The 22706-nt window shown below is 45.8% G+C and overlaps 1 protein-coding gene across 2 annotated transcripts in view; it reads right to left on the bottom strand.

Annotated features, from left to right (window-relative positions):
* The window catches only part of LOC135242070 (transmembrane protein 266-like), a 63347-nt gene that overhangs the window by 28157 nt on the left and 12484 nt on the right, over positions 1–22706 (bottom strand). For both annotated transcript variants that reach the window (XM_064312968.1, XM_064312969.1), the window contains exon 3: positions 11598–11786. In XM_064312968.1, the coding sequence (XP_064169038.1) occupies positions 11598–11786 (189 nt within the window). The remainder of the gene's footprint in view (positions 1–11597; positions 11787–22706) is intronic.

Here is a 22706-nt window from a genome sequence, read left to right as displayed (position 1 = left end):
CTTGAACCACTTCAAAAACCTAGCTGATGTGCATGATACATTTGCAGGCCCCATAATAACCCCAGCATATGAAGCGCTACCGAGCCATTCCATTCCCCCTCTCTCCTAACTGACAGCTATCAGGCTCCCACAGCTTCATTCAGGACAACCTGAGGCTAATGCAAGCTATACTGATTTCATATGACATATCAAGAGTAACGTGACACTGAACTCGTTTCTAAACTGTGGTCTGGTGACTCCTGGGGGTGGGGGGTCCCATTGAACAGCCAGCAAAATGGATAAAAATGGGCTCTTATTCACTGGGGTGTTCCTTGCCTATAGACAAACACAGGGTCAGACTAAGGCTTGCATTAGCTCCATATTAAATTTAAATTCACAGCCTGTTCCCCATGTACCAAGCCCCCAGACTTGAAACTTTTAAAACCGTTTTCCCTCCTTACACTCACCACCCCTAGTGGTGAGACCTGGGTTACTGCGCAGGGTAACTGAATCCGATGGGAAGAATGAAAAGAATGCGCAGTTCCTTTCTGTCGGTTTCGCAGAAACCCGCCTCTCCCAGTTTGCCACCGTTGGTGAATGAGAATGATTAAATCAGACAAACATTAACCAACAGCCACCAGGCCGGTATTCACCACCCAGGTTTCAAACGCTGTGGTAGGCTCCTTATCATTCATAACCTGCGGCCAAACCACCACTCTCGCAGAGCAGAAGAGGGGGGACCTGTCTGAGCAGAAAATATATGCTAAACGCTACTGACACTGTCGGATCGCAGGTAATTAATTTTACATTTGGCCACCTGTGCTACATCATTAATCATACGGTGTCCTCTGGAACGACACACTCTGCATGGGGAGCAAAATCAGAACATGTATCAGCGAAGTGCACGCTCAAATTAAAACAGTCAAAATGACCTTAAGCATATTAAAGCTTTGGAAGGCCACTCTTTTCCTTTGCAATGTGAACTGTTTTGACTATAAAAGGTTTTTATAATAACACTCGCTCAAAGAGCAATTTGCCACATTGGGGTTCATTTTGTGTTCCCTGGCTTGAGAAAACCCCATTCTCTTGCTCATTTAGTGTGTAGTTTCTCATTGTAATCCTGTTACTGTTACCTGAATGAATATATTTAATGTCGCAGGCTGAGTATCTGTATGAACACATGGGTGGACATTTTGGCTCATATGACAACGCGGCCAGCAAATGAAGCTCTGTAAGGGTGCGGGATCTGGGGGCTGGGGGGGGGGCAGTCTCCAGGGCAGGACGTCGGAAGGTGAGGAAACCCAAGCAGGCAGTAACTCCGCCTCTACGGATACTCGTAAATTCAGCGTGATGCAGAAGAAAAAAAAAAACAGCAACCTTGAGCTGCCCTCATTTCCCCCCATGGAACCCACACAGGCAATATTCCACCATTAATCTCCCCCCTCCTCCTCCCGCCTCCCCCCGTCCCGCCCCGCCCCTGACAGTACCCCTGACTGCGCGCTTCGGTGAACTTGGGGGAACACAGCCCTTGTCAGCCGATCAGCTTGCGCAGATCATTAAGTGGAGATACGTTTCTCCTGGGCTAAATATGTACTGGGAGCTCCAGGGGATCCTCTGAGTGTGTGTGTGTGTGTGCGCGCGTGTGAGTGTGAGTGTGTGTGTGTGTGCGTGAGTGTGTGCGTGTGAGTGTGTGTGCGTGAGTGTGTGTGCGTGTGCGTGTGAGTGTGTGTGCGTGAGTGTGAATGTGAGTGTGCGTGTGTGTGCATGCGAGTGTGTGTGTGTGTGTGCAAGACAGAGAAAATGGAGTGAAAAGGTAGGAGAGAGACTGAGAGGGAGAAAAATAAAAATACTGAGGAGACAGATCATCCCCGTCACAGAGGGTTCAGCTTCGCACTTGGCAACCACAGCTCAATGGCAAACCATCATTATAAGCTGTCAGCATTGGGACATTTCACCCAGGGAAGGGTGGCATTTACTACAAAACCATTTGTTTCCAGAGACACGTCCTACAGCGAAGAAAAAAAACCCATAAATACAGAAGGTGTAGTAATTAATAAAGGACACATTTAAAAGAGCCAAAGGTTAGTTTTCAATTAGCATATAAAATTCAAGTATGAATGATTCAATGCCACTGAAAGCTAAAAGACAACTAAAATATAGTGATGGTATACATAAGTAAGAATTGTATCCGTAAAAATCACAGAAGAATTTAACATCATATAGAACAGAACTACCCTTCAGCATGTAAGCGGTCCTTTAAGAAAATCCTGTTCAGTTCCCATCTCACCAGACCCGGCTGTCAGCTCACTCTCCACATGCACCTTTCCCAGTAGTGCGGCGAAGAGTTCACTGCCAAAAAAGAAGTTTCAAATTCAAGTTGTTCTGTGCTGACAAAATTAGCTTTTAATTCGGGGGAAATGGAGACAGATCTTTCTCCATCTGTGGAGGATCTGACAGATCGGTCTCCCACTAACGGGCTTCTCCCCGGACAGTGGGGGTCTTTCCCCCACGTCTCAGCCGGCAAAGCAGTCTCACACTCTGCACGTCTGCGAATATTAACAAACCTTCACCTGCCCTTTTCTCCCAAGGTGGCCAAATCTCTACGGAAAGGAGTGAAGTGCGGGGCGCGTGCGGACCCACCTCAGGGATGTGTGTGCGTGTGTGTGTGTGTGTGTGTGCGTGTGTGTGTGTGTGAGTGTGTGTGTGTGTGTGTGTGTGTGTGTGTGTGGCACGTGCGCCGCGTGACTGGCGCCTGAGCGCCGCCCGTGCGCCGCGCGTCTCGGAGGGACGGCCAAGGGCAGCCTCGCCCTCGCGAGCGGCGCGGGAGAAGGGCTCCGCGTCCCGTTCGAGTGACAGAGCCTTAAATCTGCGCCCCTCATAAAAATCTCATTCCCAGCAAAGCCTGACTTTGGCGACCATCTCAACTGAAAGTATGCGCCATGTGCTAATTTCCTGGAGACTCAGGATTTTTTTTTCTCCCCCTGACAACCCTAACTTAGCCCGTCTGCGGTGTGAAACTCAAATCACAGCGCAGATATGATTCTCGGGTTGTTCTCGCAAGCGCAGCCGCGAGTGCCGGTGTTCGCAATAACTCAACTGCAAATAAAGGGAGGTGGACCTAATCTTGCCAGAAGAGAACCTGAAACCAAAATAAAGGGGACTTCATTCTAGAACAGAAACCCAACTATAATAAAGAGGAAGTAGACTTAATCAGTCCAGAAGAGAAGCCTAACCATAATTAAGAGGACGTAGACCTTATCTTTCCAGAAGAGGAGCCTCGCCATAATTAAGGAGAAGTAGGCCTCGTCTTTCCAGAAGAAATCTAATCATAATAAAGTGGAGATAAGCCTTATCATCTCAGAAGAGAAGCCTAATCTCACAATAAGAATCTGAGAAATGTTGCATTCTCTGTACACAGTAGTGGGGAAAAAAACCACAGAACAACATCTCATCAGATTTAGTCCAGACTTTGACCCCCCCCCCCCCATAGGCCCTCCTCTCACCCAGCAGATAACAAGCTACCCAGTGATTCCCAGGATGCCCCCAGACAACTTGTTCTGCTCTCTAATTAAATAAGGCGGAATGGCTGCTCGCGGTAGCGCGGTAGCCGCCCCGGGAGAGAGCGTAATTCCGCAAAGTGCTTTAAGGTTTGGCACTGCCCCGCTTTCCTCTCGGAATTAAATTAGGCTCATCTGAGAAGAACGGGCAGCCATCAACGCAATAATGGACCGCAGCGCGGGGAGCCAGACGGAGCGCTCTTTGTTGGGATGGCGGCGGCGGAGGGGACAGCGGCCGTTTCAGAGCGCACCCCGCTCGGTCCGAACGTCGGCTGCCAGACTGAGCAGGAGACCCCAACCCCTTCCTTTATTAACTTCCTTGAGAGGAAGGTCTTGTGTGTCTAAACCCCAAGACACAGTCATTATTTCACTCAAAATATCATTCTGGTGTATCACTATTACACGACAACCACTGCAGATATCAGCTTACATCTGAAAAGTGCACCGCTGAATCCCTCCGTCTCTTTGGCTTGGATTCAGTCGACATTAGTCAGTTACTTGATGAAAAATTAAAAGCAAAAACTATTATTGTTTCTTCAGAAACGGTTTGACCAGTTTGACCAGCAAAACAAACTAGCCATACTGAATTTGTGAAGAAAAGGTAAAGCATTAGCATTTGATTGCAAGTCAAAGTTGCTGTATACAGGCCTATATTAATGGACCAATAAGTAGCACTTGACTGACCTGGCTACTTGTTTAGAGGCAACTGTCTGGTTAGACTCAGAGAAAACACTCTCCTCCGACTTAAGCCACAGCTGGTCCCAGAGCTAAACATGAGCCCAAATGCAGGTCAGCAGAGCAAACAGCCCAAGACAACTCGGATGTCATTTGTTGTCTATGCCATGTTCGAAAGCTCACACCGGCCATTGCCAGGAGGAAATAGCTCAAAGAATCCGTTCCCATCAAAGTTACAGTATCACATAGTAAGCAGACTTCAAAAGGCAAAGTTACTCATATAAACGGGCCTGTAGATGGGAGAGGTGTGCCGATATTTGTGGCGTTCCCACCACACCATCTTTACAACCAGAAACTGACGGGTAAAAGCTTCAGTAGGGGGAAATAGGCAGAATAAACAATTTGAAGAATTAGGCAGTTGCAGAACCTGTAATGCCATGATGGTCTATAGGTATATTTACAGTATATACATTCAGTTAAATTCAGTTAAGGTTGATATTCAAATTGAATGATAAAGAGCACCACAGTTTGTTTGAATCTGGGTCCAGGTGTCTTTTTATTTCATTATTTCATATCTGCTGTGATATCCCACCCTTTGCTAAGTGTTACTTAAACACAAGATTTCACTCTGGCCTGACCGCATTTAACCACATTGAACACCGCACAGCACTTCAAACGCTAATGCACAGTTCAGAAAGAACAAAATAAAAAGCAACGTGGAGTTAATCTCCCAGGATCCTCTGCACCAATTGGCTCAAGCTCAGTCAAAGGAAAACACAGACATAAATGCTAGCCCTACATGCTACATTTACCCCAAAATTATTGGGGAAACTGGCACACATGGTTCTCTGCATTGAGACTATCTCCCCCAGCCAACACACACACACCACCTCCACCTCCACCTAGCTCCTCCCCCTCCTCCTCCTCCTCCTCCTCCTCCATCTTCAGTAGCTCTAGGAGAGTGACCCAGTTGAACCATCTGTCACTGTCAGCCATGCATCACCCAGCTTCCTCACGTCGGTCACTCGCGCACCGGAGCCATATGCCACCGCTTCTCGCTTCCTGGCAGATGCACGCGGATCTAAGGGGGGGTGACATCATCACGGGCCGAGCCAGCGCATCGGCGAAACGAGCAGAGCGGACCCCAGAGCCTGGACGCCTCTGAGCGCCTCCAGAGCGTGCGCGAGTGTGTGTACGTGTGCGGGGGGGTCAAAGAACCATCTGACGCCTTCTGCTAATTCACCCTAATGCCACGACTTTAACATCCCCAATCTGGCTATCTCTATATGAACAATCCGCCAACGACCTGAAACCCCCCTCCGGTGAGCCTCTCGCAAGCAGGCAAATGCCTCTCTGCCCCGAACGAGCAGGAAGGAAGCCATTATTTCAGCCCATTTGCATGTCACACTGTAATCGCTCACATCACTCAGCTGGCCTCTATACCGTAGACTAGACTACAGCCAGGGATGACATATACTTTCTCTTCTCCATACAGATTAAATGCATGCAGTAAGTCACCTGATGAGCATGTCATGTTGTGGTAGTGGTCTTAGGTTTGCTCATGTAGAGAGCAGAGAGGGTCAGAGAGGAGAGGATCAATACGCAGGATTGAGAGGATCAACGCCTCCATCTGCCCTCTCTGTGGAGGACTCTGCAGTCTACTCCAAGAAGAAAGTTGCTGATGTATGCAAGTCGAATGTCTCTGTTTCCCCATTTGCCTTCTTGAGCCCTCCCCTCCTCCCCTCTCCCCATGCCCTGTTTGTTCACCTTTCCCCCTGGTGAAGATGAAGATGTATCTAAACTTTTTCTCTCCCACCGTCTGACCACTTGTCCCCTGGACATGATCATCTCTCCTTCAGCCCATCACTCCTTACATCCTTACATTTATTTCCTCTCTGGTTAACTCCCCTCCACCCCCTGGCTGTTTAAGGTCATCCTTCAAGCAGGTTTGTGTCACCCCAGAACGAGCGACCAGTCTCTCTGCTTCCATTTCTGGCTAAGACACTGAAACACGGCATCTCCACTCCACTCCACTCTGCTTTCCTCACGCAGATCACCCTACTCGATTCCCACCAGTTCAGCTTCAGGGTTGCCCACTCAACAGAAACTTTCCTCCTCTCTGTCAGTGAGGTCCTCCTTTGCTTTAGTTCTGATTCTCCTTGAGCTCTTCATATGCAAACTAGAACGTTCCTTGCATATGTGTGGAGGGCATCGTGTAGGAAAGTGTGACGTCATGCCACTTGGTGTGATGTCACAGTAAGCCGGGGTAGGTGTGAACACGCCTGAATTACAGAGCGAAATGCAGTCGCACACACCGAGACCACTTTCACAGCCTTCAGTATTCCGGTGAGCGCTCTCATTTTGGCACTCTCCTCATGCGATTGAGAATGACTGAGACGGCAATAAAGGCAGATTATGGGATATCATTCTGTTTTACCTGCAATATGATGAGGCTAAAATCTCTGTCCATCTCAACCTCACTCTCTGGGTCTGAACCGCACAGTGAAAGAAGGCTCAGCTCACAGACTCGTCTCCCCTCCCCCCAACACTGACTGTGAGAGCCGCCATTTTCTGAAACCAACACATCGCCACGGCAGCAGGGCCACAAATAACACACTTGATTTGAAGCCTTTGTCGGCTTCTGTTCCACCGCAATGTTCAAAGCAATTTCTCATCCGGTGTCGCAGTAAACGCAGGCTTGTTTTATGTTCCCCTCGCAAAGACAACGGAAGCATTCTGAGAGAGGGAAACCAGAAAGTCGTGTATCTTTGATATTTATAGAAATAAATCATTTGGAGTGACACGGGCTGCTTTCAGAAGGAAACAACAGCTGCAAATAATGGGGGGAAAACTAAGTACTGTATCTAAGAAAATTTTATGGTTGTCGTTTCACATAAAAGACCCTGAGGAGGGAATATGAATCTGAGGGCATCTACTTGACGTCTTTGCTGGGCGTTTGATGAAGTATTTTTGGTATGTATTACATCAAATTCTATGAATTCCTGTTTTTATTTGTAAATTTATTGAATTTTAATGAGTTTCATTTAGTATTTGTTAATTAACTTTTTCTTTAGGAGAAATGGCATCAGTTGCACTCAGAGAGGGGGATAGCTTCTTCTTGTGGTCAGTTTTATTTGTGATAGATGCTGATTCCTGCTAACAGACAGTATAGGCCTGTCAGTTACAGATGCGCCCCCCCCGTATACTGCTGTATACACCAAAAGCAGTATACTCCCCACCGGAAATCATGACGCATTCCTCTATGACATAATCATTTGATGTCCCATTTAATCCCCTCAGGGAGTCCAATTTTGGCTTTGCTTCAGCACCTTCTGCAGAGACCACTGTTCTAACCAGTTGCTTAGATCTTCAAATAAGTAGGCAAGAGCAACATCGTCACAGCTGGGGAGAAGAGCAAATGCTTCACTGTTACTGATATGAAAGACATTAGACCTAACCAATATGTGTGTGTGAGTGTGTGTAGCGAGAGGAAAACGGCAACAAATGAAAAGGAAAGGTAGCACCACAGCTGAGAGAGAGAGAGAGAGAGGGAGAGAAAGAGAGAAAGAGCAAGAGAGAGAGAGATGGACAAGCTGCACTGAAAGTGCTGAAACAGACATGGTAATATGCTGGGGTAAAGAGGATTCTGGCACTGTAAGAAAGGACAAGCTTCTTCCCCATCACCCAACCTCACCCCTGCCCAACCTCCTCTTGCACCCTGCCTGCCAGGGGACCTCACAGCTTGTCTCTGCCTCACCCATACCCGGAATCGACCGGCAACAAATTAATGGAAAAAAAAACCATCCTGAAGTACATGCTGCGTTGGAACGCCCTACGGCTCATAAACTTCACTGGAGCAGAGTATAAAATTTAAAGCAGTAGGAACAAGGGGATTTTTTTATAAATTTTCCTTGCTGTTAATTCTCCCAAGTCTCCTGTACTTTGCTGCATGATTAAAAGATGCAAATTAGTAGATTTGACCTCCAAAGAGTTAGAAAGAGAAATTAAACACGGTTACAGTCAGCTTGGACCACAAAAGAGGCTCAAAAGTTGAAATGTTTTACCGTGCGATGGTAAGAGCTCTGTTTCGAGATGAGCAGCTATTGACCACTTAGAATAGCCTATGTTACAACGAGCTTGACATGACATAATATAGTCAAATAAGAAATATGACAAGATTTAAAGTAAAACAATTTAATCAAAAGTACTCCACCTCAGCATTAAACCTAAAACAGTATTGACCAATTGGCCTCAAATAACCTTGGTATCAGCGGTGCAAATCAAGCTACTACAACTGCTGGTAAAACTGAAGGTTACAGACATACGCAAAGTGGTTCGATTTGAAAGCATGCCAAGAATCTTCCCCCGTGGAGAGGTATCGTCTCGATAAAAAGCAAATGGGGATGTGGTAGGCTTAATCAAATCTGGAGGCGGGTTCGGCCTCATGCTACGGGAAAAAAGTTTTAGCATTAGCATTACAGCACTGCACTGACGTCCTCTATGGTAGGTCTCTCAAGTCGGAAAATGTCTCATCATCCTAAAATTAGAGCTTGATAAATGCAGGCATGGTACTAAACCATTCCTGGAATTCCGCAGGTGTGACGTGTTCACACGCTTGGCATTTACAGCAAGGTGTACTTCATCGCAAAATTCCACACCCATGCGGCTTTTCTTAGAGAAGCTGTCATGATTGGCATTTTCCAGATCTCCTGAGAACAAGGTTGGGCAATGAAGAGATCCAAATCTGAGCGCCGCGGTAAAACAAGCTCCGCCCACTCCGCGGAAGCGCCTAACCCTCCCAGGTAATGAACTTCTGACAAAACTGTCTTTGTGGAATGCTGCGGTTGCAGGAAGCGTTTATGTCAGTCGGTAGAATGTACTGCAAAAAAGGACATTCCCCCTCAGACAAAGGGACTAAGAGCAGTAGTTACTTCAATCAAGCAAGTCACTTTTTCAATAAAGAACAAAAGAAGAGAGTCAGAAGAAGAATCTGTCAGCAGGTCCAGTTCTCCAAGATCTTACTTAGAGAGCTACAGACTGCTCCCAATTCATAGCGCTGTTTAGCTTTGCAGGCTTGGAGAAACTTGAATAGGGGGCCGGATGAACGGGCACGTGATTCCACAGTCATCAAACAAGCAAGTCCCTGCAACTGTTCATTTACTTTGTAGCCCACGCCACACCCATCCCCAAACTGAGGTAGCCCTCGGCTTTCTGGATGAAGAACGCCGCCAGAGGACGCGAAGGTGGCGAAACGCGGCCTGATTCTTTCGTGACGAGCGGAAAGTTGGGACGGTTCGTCAGGTCGCGCAGTCAAGCTCGCGTTACTCACCCCCTTTCTTGGCGTGAAGGGCAGAGCACGAGTCACATTTTCCAGGAACGGATGCCTACGCCAGTACTGATGCTGGCGCCTCCCTCCCGGAGAGATGCATGGTGGGAATGCGGAGCCGCAGGGTGTGTTGGTAGAACAAGGCAATATGTCCTCAACAGACACTCTGGGTTGTGTCCAAAATGCACACCGTCTGCGCTCCAATTTCTATTTTTTTCTGCCGTCACACATTTGCGCAAATGCATGAAATGGGCACGAGACTGTCTAGGAATTCAGGCATGTCAAATTATACCTTTAAAATGACAAATTACCACCCTCTACCAATTAACCTCCAAAATGACCGACCGCTGTTTGAGAATGAAATGTGAACACACATAATTTAATATCGTGTCATGCACAATTATGGGCTGTTAACTACCATCGGAGAGTGTTGAGGCTGAAGTATTCTTTGTCAGGAAGCATTAAGGATAATGTCTAGCTCTATGTCAATTATGTTTGTGATGTAATTGTCCAACACAGAACAACAGCAACAAAAAAAATGAATAAATAAAATTTGCTGTAGCACAATTAATGATGAAGTGTAGTTTTGGCTTAATCTTCAGTTGCCACACTGAAAATATTGCCCATCGATCGATAATAACGTATAACCTTTTGAGGGTTTTACAGTTTTACACTTTAAATTTTATGGCATGAAATATAGAAACCATCAGTCTATATTTTAAAATACATAAACCATTAGGGTTGTTTTTGCAGACCCATTAATGCAGATTAATATGAAAGGGCTCCTGCAGATAAGGTTTATTTAAAAAATGAACATCTAAGTGTAATCTGTACCACTCCAGGTGTCTAAAGGACTAAGATTTCAAATAACCACAAGGACCAGGTCTGCTTATTATTTATTATGTTTAAAACCTTACGCCATATATAATGCAGCACTTTGAGTCAAAGAACATTTTGCCCTACAGACAAATTGCAAACCAGATGAATGATGTCAGTCATTTAAAAAACATCAATTCCCAGGGTGAAGCGGGGATGCGCCTGAGATCCCACTTATCAGCGGACAGCTGGGGCCCGCAGTCAACTCGCAGTCCTTTTCAGGACAAAAAAAAACCACCCCTGAAGTTTTAAAAACTGAAGCCACTGAGTCACAATACGTGTTCGGTACCACGCGCCATGACGCACATTCCCCAAAAACCTCTTAACCTCGGAAATCCTTAATCCGCCCAACGCTGAACAGGACGGATGGCGAACCACGGCCCCATTTACAGCGCCTCCAAATTCATTCGCCCTTCTGCCACAAGTCAACAATCATCCTCAGTCTGGTTTTTTTCCATCACTGTGTTCAATTAAATAAATTGGCGAGAAGAAAATGATGTAGGCCGGGCTGGGGACAGTGGGAGGAGTTTGGAGTGGGCAGGGGGGAGGTGGGGCATATTGGGTGGGCGGGATTGGACGCATAATTTCATTCTTTGGAAGGTGCCCTTAGCCAGAGAGACTTACTACCACATCGCAAGGCCATCATGCTCAGGCAGTGTACAAGCAGAGAGAACCAGAAAGTTCCAGCTGGGGCAACTGAGCAGCTCACTCCCCACAAGTGTGCACTGGGCCAGATTTGTGTTGAAGGGAATTGTAGTATCAAGTCTTATGACCCTAAGTACTTTATATGTGTTGGAAAACTACAAGTACATTTTTCATACAGAAACTAGATCACAAACTAGCACCATCACAGTGGCTGTGAATTGACAAAAGTTACCTGCCAGGGACAATTTTTTCCCCTGCATTTGGTAGGTTGGCGGGTGTTAATTTCAAGCCCTGATTGCTACCATTAGTTCCTCTCGACAACATCAAACGTCCCACCAGCTACCACACTCGGGTTTGTGTAAAACAGTCTGCAGGGTGAGAAACAGTCACCAGCTTGCAGTCAGGTGCATCAGGGGATCTCACAGGCATCACTGAGCGATCAGTGTAGGTGTCACAGCGGTAACACGAGAGGTGCAACTCCCGATTTAGAATTGGTGAGAAGAAGAAAGGGAGCGCGGAGAAGAGCGGCGGTCTCATACCCTTCTCTGGTGTCCTCCTCGTCCAGGTTGGACAGCAGCTGGGAGCCGGCCAGGGAGAGGTCCAGGGCGGCCAATGGCAGGTCCCTGTAAGTGAAGCCCACCAGCTGCACAGGAGCCACGCACTGGCTCTCCTCCTCCGCCTGCTGGGATATGATCTCCAGGTCCGACACCCCGGCCTGCTGGGCGGCTCTGCAGGGGGCGAGGGAGCGAGGACGGCCCAGTTAACGCAAGGCCCGCCACCAATCAAACATCATCATCACCATCATCATCAACATCATTATCATCATCATCATCATTATCATAATCAATATCATCATCATCAACACCATTATCATCATCATCATCATCGTACCAGCACCAAAGAACATCTGCACCACTGCCATCATCTTACTATCACTTTCAACAATCATCACTGTTTTTCACCACATAAAGTATGATAATCGTACAATGTCAATGGCAATAAGCAAACCGACACAGGCCACGCAAGATGATCATTTACATATTTCAACACCTTCCAAAAGTCCAGTTGACCAGCTGGAAAAACAAGACCCATTTGAAATGCCTGCATATATTATCCTCTGGTTTCTGTGGATACGTTTTTATGACATGTGAGATCCCTGTAATGATACATACACTTAACTAAATGCCAGTTCCATCTGGACCTCACTTCTGACTCTGATCTGCTTGAGCATTGAGCGCCCACCACTCTTATGCACTGATACGACAGAAAACAATACAAGCGAGGGATATTAAGGGAAGACGAGTTTCCTGCCAAGACAAAAGTGGTGACATATTCTGTGGATGTTCCCTCCTACATAAATACTAAAGGAAGCAGCTTTCATATGTATCGAATCTCACCTCCGTAATCACAGCATAAACACTGATATGTGATCATAACTGACAGATTGTTACAGGATGTTATGTCTTCATCAATATCATAAGTGGCATTACCACAGCACACCTGATCAGACTGCCAAGGGCAGGCTAGGTACAATGGCAATGGTGGCATAGCACAGCCTATGACAGCATTTCAGTTGGCATAAGTATGCTAATATAGTGTATACACTATATGATTATATGGTGGTTATGAAAGTAGCACGGAAAGGCTTTTTGTCACTTAAGTCTGGTCCTTAAACGAGAGTGTTGCTGCCCAACAAAATATTATTGCTTAATAGTATAATTAAGTCAATTTAATCTATAAGTACATATAAAAATAGCTATATGATATAAATTTGTCATTTTGATTTCAATTGCCGTGAGAAAACAAATTCCTGCACTGTCACTGTATGCACCATGTTTGAGAACATACAAGAGAAAGAGCTTTGAATTCAGGGCTGTTCTAGGCCTCCTTAGCCGACCAGAGGGAGCAGGCTGAGGAACCTCACTGGGCTTTCCCATCTCTGCCAGAGGGAAAACTGCACATGTATCCTTTAAACAGTATTCTGTGGTCCAATACAGTGAACGAAACAGAACTACTGTATTCAGCTGTTTAGAAAAGTAAACCAGGCTAATTGGTTAGAGAAAAAAAAAAACGAACAAAAAAAAAAACAACAGCATACACAGTGTGCATTTTTTTAGGCCATTTACCTGGCCTAAAAAAAATACACAAAGGTAAAATGCCCCAATTTCCAAAAGTTTACCTCTAATAGTTTTTCAATTTGTCATTTCACAGACCCGAAATTTGCCCACAAGGCTCAACGTCTGTAGTGCTTTTGCTCTTTGGCTGTCAGTCTGTCTGTCCATCTGTCAGTCAGTCTATAGAAGGACACGCTTGCAGACATCTGCACTTCTCTGTCCTCAGTAGGCCCCAGCTGCAGCTGAGACATCACATCACAATAGGCTGCGATGAGACAGGTGAAACCCAATCAGAGGGCATGCTGACGACAGCTGCCACCCTATTGGGTCCTGTGCCATGTGTTTTTGAAGCACTGCAGAGGGTGGTATCACAATCCCCTGATACAATTACCACAGTCCTGGTAAACCCCCCCGTCCCCCCCTCCAGCACAAATCCACAAATGTCCCTGCACCCTTTCCACCTCACATACAGGGATGTGCAGGGGGCGAAGACGCACAGACTGTTGAGAGGAAGAGAGGAGCGATGATGAAGATGAATGTGGCGTATCGTGCGGCTCTGTGCGAAAGAGCGGCGTGATGTTGCTGGATTAAATGCGCTCTGCGAGAGGGCTGGGTATCCATCTGAAAGGAAGAGGCACGATCTCTCTCCAGCTTTAAAAGCGATGGCGCCATTAACAAAACCTATAAACAGGCCTGTAGAGGAGCGGGGTTCCAGACTCATAAATCTCCCCTTAATGGAGATCAAGGGATGTAAACCTATAAATGCTCCTGTTATACGGACAGGGGTCCACGCTTACAAATGAATACTCTCACAAATACGCAGATTGCAATAGTGCGTGTGGCCCGGGGGCAGCGTGTCGTCACTCGACAAGAGGGCCGAGGGGGCCGTCACCCTGGGGCAAAGGGGAGAAGATTACCGGAGCAACGGTAACCAAGGTTACTCAGGCTGTCCGAACCCAGCGGCCTCACGGGGGGGGGGGCAGAGGGCACCAGGCAATGACTGCATGTGCTCCATGGCGACCCTGCCATCATCAATATTTATACCCCTTAAGCCCAAGCCCTTATGCTGGGAGGGCTTACGGAGCGTATAGTCTGTGTGCTACACATTAGGACAGCGGGATGCTCTACTGAAGCGTTTCAGATGAAGCTAACCTGGGAGCCAGATCACGTGCTACGTTAGCATAGTTAAGTAGCTTCTAGGCCTGGTATTGGCATTCTTTTCTTGTTAACAAGAAGTATGATAAAGCAGTCTTGCAAAAAATCAGAAAAAAACAGAGCTATGATATGATCCGTATGAGAGTGTCGACACAAGGCCCGGCTCCAGAACAAAATCACTGAGGGTGCATTAAAAATAGATGGGGGTGCATTCGTACCAGAGCCGGCTCGACCCAATTAGCGACATAAGCGGATGCTTAAGGCCCCGTGACCACCAGGGGGCCTCCTAATTATTAAAAAATACACATATTGTTTATAAGCATATACTTGCCAACCCTGGAATCTGAGAAATAGGGAGATTCTGTGAATAAAGAAAGAGGGTTTGGGGGTCCTCCCCCAGAAAAATCTGACTTTGTTTCCTGCTTTCTGGTGATTTCTTAAGTATGAAAGTAGCAAAATAATAAGTACAATACAACTGCATTTTTATGCGGCCTACTTTTCAATAAAAAAAGTTACAACAAAAATCCAATTTAAGAGTGTCCATTCAAGTTTTACAATCCATCTAAATATACCTCTGAAATACAGTCAAATAATCACAGTGTTGGGGAAGCTCGACACTGGAGGTACTACCAATATGAGAAAAGTAGTTAAACTAAAGGTTTTAAAATGTCGTTATGTTGAAGCTACATGATGATAAAACAAATTAGATCACCTATGGGAGACTCCAGATGCTGGCTAACACTACTGTTTTCATGCTCAGGCCCTCTTTAAATAGCATTAAAAATTAATGCATAAGTTAACAGTTCATTTAACTACATTGATAATAGAGGAGAAATGTTCAAGATGAGTTCTCATGAACTTAGCTACGTTGTTCAGTTTTAATAAATAATGACTTAACATTGGCTAACCAGACACATTTCTGACACTTGCTTGTTCATGATTTCATGATTTCCTTAGCATAATCTGCACTGATAATCACACTCCCCAAATGACAGTTTGTTTATAAAATACTACCAAAAGGTGTCTTGCATTACTAAATAACTGAAGGTTCAGTTTCGGAACTTCAGAGTCTGACTCCTTATCTATGACGTGATTTATTTTGAGGACCACTCAATACTGCTGAGGGGAAAAAAAGAGTTATTTTCATATTGCTATTATTATTGTTATTGTTATAGATATTATTATCATTATTATTATCAGGGCGAGTAGTTTATCTTTCTTGGACGAGTCTAATTTTAAGCTCACTAGTCTGTCAGGCGAGTGAGAATTCTTGAGCAGTGATTTAAGGGAGTCTATTGTGTAAAATGTAACATGACCAAAGATCAGATCATGTATAGATATAAGATATAAACATCATAATCAGTAATGATAAGTCTACCATAAAAAATAGGCTGGGGTTGGGTTAAGGTGGTTGAATGACACCTGCCTAAAAAAATTTCTAGTTGAGAATAATGGCAACATACCTTAAATGAGTAAACTTAAGGTACAAAATCCTTTCAGTTATGAAGAAGTATGAGTCTTTTCCCAGAACTACCTGGTCTCTCAATGACGATCACTACATTATTTTACCTAAACTGAACTGAGGGTGCGATGCATGCTTTTGCACTTGTAGAACCGGCTATGAATCAGCATAAGGCTCAGCTCTCCCTCAATGCAAAGCCACCCGGCATCATTAATGCAGCAACAAACCTGAAGGGCCAATTCCAGACATTTACAGTAAGTCACTACTATATCTCATGTTATGGTAGAGTCTAGAGTGTGGGCACCTGAATAATGCAAAGCACCTTCCCTCAAGGTAACAATGGGACCCATGTGGGACTTGAACCTACAACGTTCCACTGACAAAATGCCTTGCTGCCGTCCCATAATGACAAAATGTAAAGGTTGAGCCTCCAAGGTGAGGCACAGCCCACCCGGGAGAGCGCAACATTGCTAACCAAAGCACACACACACACCTCACAAACACAGGCGCACACACACACACACACACACACACGCACTCATACACGCGCACGCACACACATACACACGCATGCATACACTCGTTACCCTTACACAGAGGTCGCAGCAATGTATACAGACACACACACACACACAATAAATAAACATCAATACACTACTAATGAGAGAGGGTTAAAAAAGGCAAGTAATAAAAGCTAACGAAAAGGAAGAGCACAAAGGAACTCAGGGAGGTTGAGTGCAGTGCAGAACTGGGGCGGAGGAGGTAAAGCCAGCCCCTGTGGGTTGGGCTGCAGGACCCTTCCACTGACCCTGGGTCTGAAATGTTAATGCAGTCTGCACGCCACAGAAAAACTTCCCCGCTTTATATTTAGCTTGTGACTAATCCCTGCTTAACATGTTCACTGAAAAGGGTGTTTTATCTCTCTCCCTCCATCCCCCTACCCTTCAACATATCATATATTTATTAATTTTCTTCATGATATACAAAAGTTGAGAGGTTTTCAAGAGAGAAGAGTGCATGGTATTAATACAGTAAGCCCTTGCCCAATTCTCACACATACTTTTCTCCACCAATCAGCAATAGCCTCCGACACAAGCCAAAGCTAAGCACAAGGCAAAGGTGTGTTATGCTTTTTTTAAAAACCAATTTACTTCTCCATTTTCCCCTTCTTTCCTGGGGACCTCGAATCTGAAATGACCGTTTGGAGGAAACTGCAGAGGTAACTGTACAAGATGATGACAGGGACAGCTAGCCACGTGAAACCTTCCTTTCTCGCGTGTTCCCCCTATTATGCACTACCGCACAGGAGTATAAGGCACAATCAGCACCAGCTCAGCCAGGATTCAGCACCAGACCATGGGATACCATATAGCATCACTATATCCAGTGTTTCAGCAGGGTGAGCCTTCTGGCTGCCTCCTTGGTGTGTTATTCTGCCAATTGGAAAAAGAATAGACTGCTACCTCAAACACAGACACAGTCACACACAAAGTGCAATGCGGTTTCAGTGTTAACGATATGCCTGTACTATCTTCCCCACCCCCCTCCGACTCCTGATGTTATTTGCAGATTTGGCACCTTTCTCTGCTAATCAGCACGTGGCAGCTAATCAGTCATGGCAGAGGCAGGCTGTGTAGAGCATCTCAGAACAATCGTATGCAAAGCCGCAGATCGCTTGCGTTCGGGAGCACGGCTCACTAGCCGGCCGCCGCCGCGGCGCGAAAGGGGCCCGGCTCGTAGACGCCAGCCGACTAATTCCACAGGACAGCTCCGGAGCACCGCGCCGGCCGAAGGGCGCGAGACTGCAGCCAGAGCGGAGCGGAGGCATTGCGCTCGGGAAGGGGCTGAAGCCATTCATCCCCCACAACGGCGAAGCACATTAACACATAATGGGATTATGCGTTTCGCGCCGGACACGCAAAGGTCACCGCGGGGCTTAGGGCAGTCCGCCGGCCGCGGAGAAGGTCACGCCAGCGAGGGAAACCGGCACGGAGAGGAAGCGTCACAGCGGACGGGGAGCGAGCCCACCGCACGGCCCAAAGCCCCCCAAACGTCTGAGCCCTGCGTGCGCATTCACGCCCCGATGAGCGCCTCCTTCACCGGCTTCCAACGAGAACAGATATCCATGCAGGCTTTGCATTTAGAACGTCCCCATGGTTCAAACACACCCCCCACCCCCAGGCTCTGGTGACTTTAGGCCGATTAGCAAGAACCTGCGTTGAGGTTTTTGGATTCTGAAGGGTTCAGTGATAGTTGGGCTGTGTTGGTCGGCGTTAGCTTTATGTTGTTGCGTCCTCTGACTGTGCAAATCCTACTGACCTTGTCCAAACAAGATTCGATCACATGCCTAATTCCATGACACTCCGGAAAAATGATGCATATCATCATAAATTCTGCATTAGGCGATGCTAGCAACTCTAGTAGTCATAATAATGAAATATTGGTAGTGTAAAATCGATATTAGCAATGATTAAAAACATTGGTTACCCAGATAGAGAAATTTTCTAAACAAGAGCATATTTGGAAGATTTTATCGATGCACATGGAATGTCGCAATCGTTTTATAATAATTTAGTAATAAATTCTAAATTAAAGGCTACTTAAAAAAATAAAACTACGCATAATGGGCTCTTTGTATCAAGACATATGAATGTGTCCTCCCCGAAACGACAATATGCTTTGCCTATTTAAAGAAAGTAATTTCCTTTTCCAATATAATCATCCCCAAAGATTGCACCACTCAAAATAGCAGCCTCCCCAACCCCCTCTACCCAAGCCTGCGGTGCATTTTCACAGCAAGGTGATAAATCACCACAATCGAAATCAATAGAAATATACAAATAAATCTGACACCACAGAACACACTACAAGTCCATACAGGCAACAATCTCAAGAGCAGATTTGAGTGCGGCTTGGAAGATGGAAACATGAATTTAAATGCTGAAGTAAACAAAAAAATCCATGAATTAAAATACAATGGTATTAATGCATTGTGGGGGAAAAAGTAGAATTGATTCTATTAAAATATATTATTGCGTTGTAACATATTGAAATATAGCACCAATGGCTCAGAGAAACAGTTGCATTATATGTGTGAGATACACACACATACACACACAATACAGTACTATATGCAATATTCTTTATTGCGTCAATTTATCCACAGTTCCACAGTTCCATAGATTATTTGTTGACAGCATGTCAACAGATGTTACTGGTACAATCCATTAACACACATTAAAATGGAGTGAAATTAAAACCCAACCAAACACAGAATATGAAAAGCAATCTAATCTAGTGCTCAAAGTCAGCAAAGCAAAATCTGAACTACAGTTGCAAGGATCTCCCCTTGTTTTTAAATGTCAGCAGCCCTCTCTGTTAAATGCTGTTCCCAAGATGGAAATTACTGAATGCAATTAAGGGGATTTCTTTCTCTATGATTGACAAAACAAGAGGAAAGTAAAACCTTGGAATTCTCAGACAAATGCCACTGTTCAGCCCCCTCTGTGACACCGGAATGCGATTGGCTGACTGAGGGAACGTTTAAGCACGGCTGGCCTCGGCAGATTTCTCCCAGAGAGCCAGGACACGCCAAAGTGCCACTGTACCATCACACACTGACTCTCTGAATAAGGACCGGCTCACACACTGACTCTCTGAATAAGGACCGGCTCACACACTGACTCTCTGAATAAGGACCGGCTCACACACTGACTCTCTGAATAAGGACCGGCTCACACACTGACTCTCTGAATAAGGACCGGCTCACACACTGACTCTCTGAATAAGGACCGGCTCACACACTGACTCTCTGAATAAGGACCGGCTCACACACTGACTCTCTGAATAAGGACCGGCTCACACACTGACTCTCTGAATAAGGACCGGCTCACACACTGACTCTCTGAATAAGGACCGGCTCACACACTGACTCTCTGAATAAGGACCGGCTCACACACTGACTCTCTGAATAAGGACCGGCTCACACACTGACTCTCTGAATAAGGACCGGCTCACACACTGACTCTCTGAATAAGGACCGGCTCACACACTGACTCTCTGAATAAGGACCGGCTCACACACTGACTCTCTGAATAAGGACCGGCTCACACACTGACTCTCTGAATAAGGACGGCTCACACACGACTCTCTGAATAAGGACCGGCTCACACACTGACTCTCTGAATAAGGACCGGCTCACACACTGACTCTCTGAATAAGGACCGGTCACACACTGACTCTCTGAATAAGGACCGGCTCACACACTGACTCTCTGAATAAGGACCGGCTCACACACTGACTCTCTGAATAAGGACCGGCTCACACACTGACTCTCTGAATAAGGACCGGCTCACACACTGACTCTCTGAATAAGGACCGTGTCACACACTGACTCTCTGAATAAGGACCGGCTCACACACTGACTCTCTGAATAAGGACCGGCTCACACACTGACTCTCTGAATAAGGACCGGCTCACACACTGACTCTCTGAATAAGGACCGGCTCACACACTGACTCTCTGAATAAGGACCGGCTCACACACTGACTCTCTGAATAAGGACCGGCTCACACACTGACTCTCTGAATAAGGACCGGCTCACACACTGACTCTCTGAATAAGGACCGGCTCACACACTGACTCTCTGAATAAGGACCGGCTCACACACTGACTCTCTGAATAAGGACCGGCTCACACATGACCTCTCTATAGACTTGGCCAGAAGTAGATTTAATAAGACACAACACTACTCTCTGAACAGGAAAGGTAACAGGTGGGTAAAGTCCATGCCATTGAAAAGGACTTTGCTTACACATGACTTGCTAATACCGCTCTAGCTAGTACGTCTGAATGAGACCAGCTCACGTGATCTCTTGAATGACGGTCACACATTAATACATGAAGTACTACACATATCCTAATAAGAGGCTGACATCTTCTGACATAGGACGTACACACTGACTCTCTGAATAAGGACCGGCTCACACACTGACTCTGAATAAGGACCGGCTCACACACTGACTCTCTGAATAAGGACCGGCTCACACACTGACTCTCTGAATAAGGACCGGCTCACACACTGACTCTCTGAATAAGGAACGGCTCACACACCGACTCTCTGAATAAGGACCGGCTCACACACTGACTCTCTGAATAAGGACCGGCTCACACACTGACTCTCTGAATAAGGACCGGCTCACACACTGACTCTCTGAATAAGGACCGGCTCACACACTGACTCTCTGAATAAGGACCGGCTCACACACTGACTCTCTGAATAAGGACCGGCTCACACACTGACTCTCTGAATAAGGACCGGCTCACACACTGACTCTCTGAATAAGGACCGGCTCACACCAGGAGCCTCATCTTCAGATTGGCAGAATGTAGAATTTATCATAAGACACAACAGGGCTATGCTGTGAAGCAGTGCAGAGAGATAAGCAAGGTGGGTAAAGTGCTTATGCCATTGAAACAGGTACTTTGCTTACACTGATTGGCTATATACCCAGCTGTCTAGTAGTACGTAGAAATGACCAACTTCGTGAGTCCTCTTGGATGAGGTTATCCATTAAATACATGAATACTATGTACTATAATCCATAATAAAGAGGGATGAGCATCTTCTGCCAGCATGCAGGAATTTATCAGAACATGCTGATAATCTGCAATGTACAATTCTTCATCTCCCAGCAACTTCCGACCACAAATACTGCCAAGCTCAACAGAACATAAAACTGAATTAAATCTACGTGCGGTGAAAAAGCTGAACCTTGTGCACCTCGGAAAATTTTCACTTTACCCTTCGAATGCGTGAACTGTAACTCAACAGTTCTAAAACTGCTTTGAGACAAAATAAAGAAAGGGCTATTGGATTTACAAAGCCTGAAAGAACATTACTGATCTAGGAAGAGTGAGTGGGGAGGAGGGAGAGTAACTGTTTCAAAGCCAAGCATGAGAAAATGTTCCAATATCTCACTTGCCTGGAAAATCTGCCACCTCCTGTGAACTTTTACATAAACATTCACTTGAAATGATTTTTTTTCTTGAACAAATATTTTAAAGGCTCATAGATAATGATATTAACATTGACATGCTTGCTATTTATAATTTCTTATGAAGTAAGACTTTTGATGTGTAATATGTACTCACATTGCAATACTTATTACCATAGTTAAATTATTCTGTGGCAAGTTGGAACCTTAAGTCCAAAATGAAGTTATTAATGTCCTGTCATAACTGAAGAAAACACTGGCAGATGCTTTGACCTAGACATCAGAGTCATTGTCATTCCATGTGCTTACCAACACAGTTCTCTAGGCCAGCTGTCCCACCAAACACTCCAGTAAACACAGGCAGAGCCAACTGAATTACTTAATATACAGCAACTTAGAAGGTTGATAACATCAGGAAAGTGGGTCAGATTTGCCCATTTAATTTACTGAAAACCTGCCAAGGTTTTAGGGCCCAGATTGTTGACTTAAGAGCATTTGGAGCCCCGTGTAGCCGCAGAAAGGGGTCTGCATTTACATTTAGGAGGCTTTTATCCAGAGCAGCTTGGATAAGTTCATACATACAGATTTTGGCTGTAAACAGTGCTGATGCTAAGCTATGTTAAGTGGACAACTATCCACAGATAATTTCGCTGCCCCCTGGGAGTTTGCGGGGGAGTGTCATAGCTGTCATTTTGTTCCGGGAACTATTTTTAACTCCTCATCGTGTTTCCTTTTCTCTCGATGTGGAATCTCCGATTTGGAACTGAGAACTCCACCTTGCACAGAAAGGTCTGAGCTCTTCTGGGATTATGGGATAGTGCAGACGCACCTCCTAATCGCTCCACAGCACACCGGCTGAGCTGCGCAGTTTTTGTGCGGCGGGAGGAGTTCATATCGCGCCATCCGCATTATGCGCAGGCA

This window comes from Anguilla rostrata, chromosome 16 (assembly GCF_018555375.3).
Source record: "Anguilla rostrata isolate EN2019 chromosome 16, ASM1855537v3, whole genome shotgun sequence".
Lineage (NCBI taxonomy): Eukaryota > Metazoa > Chordata > Actinopteri > Anguilliformes > Anguillidae > Anguilla > Anguilla rostrata.
Note: the sequence above shows the minus strand (reverse complement) of the source record. Positions and strands in the feature narration are given on the sequence as shown.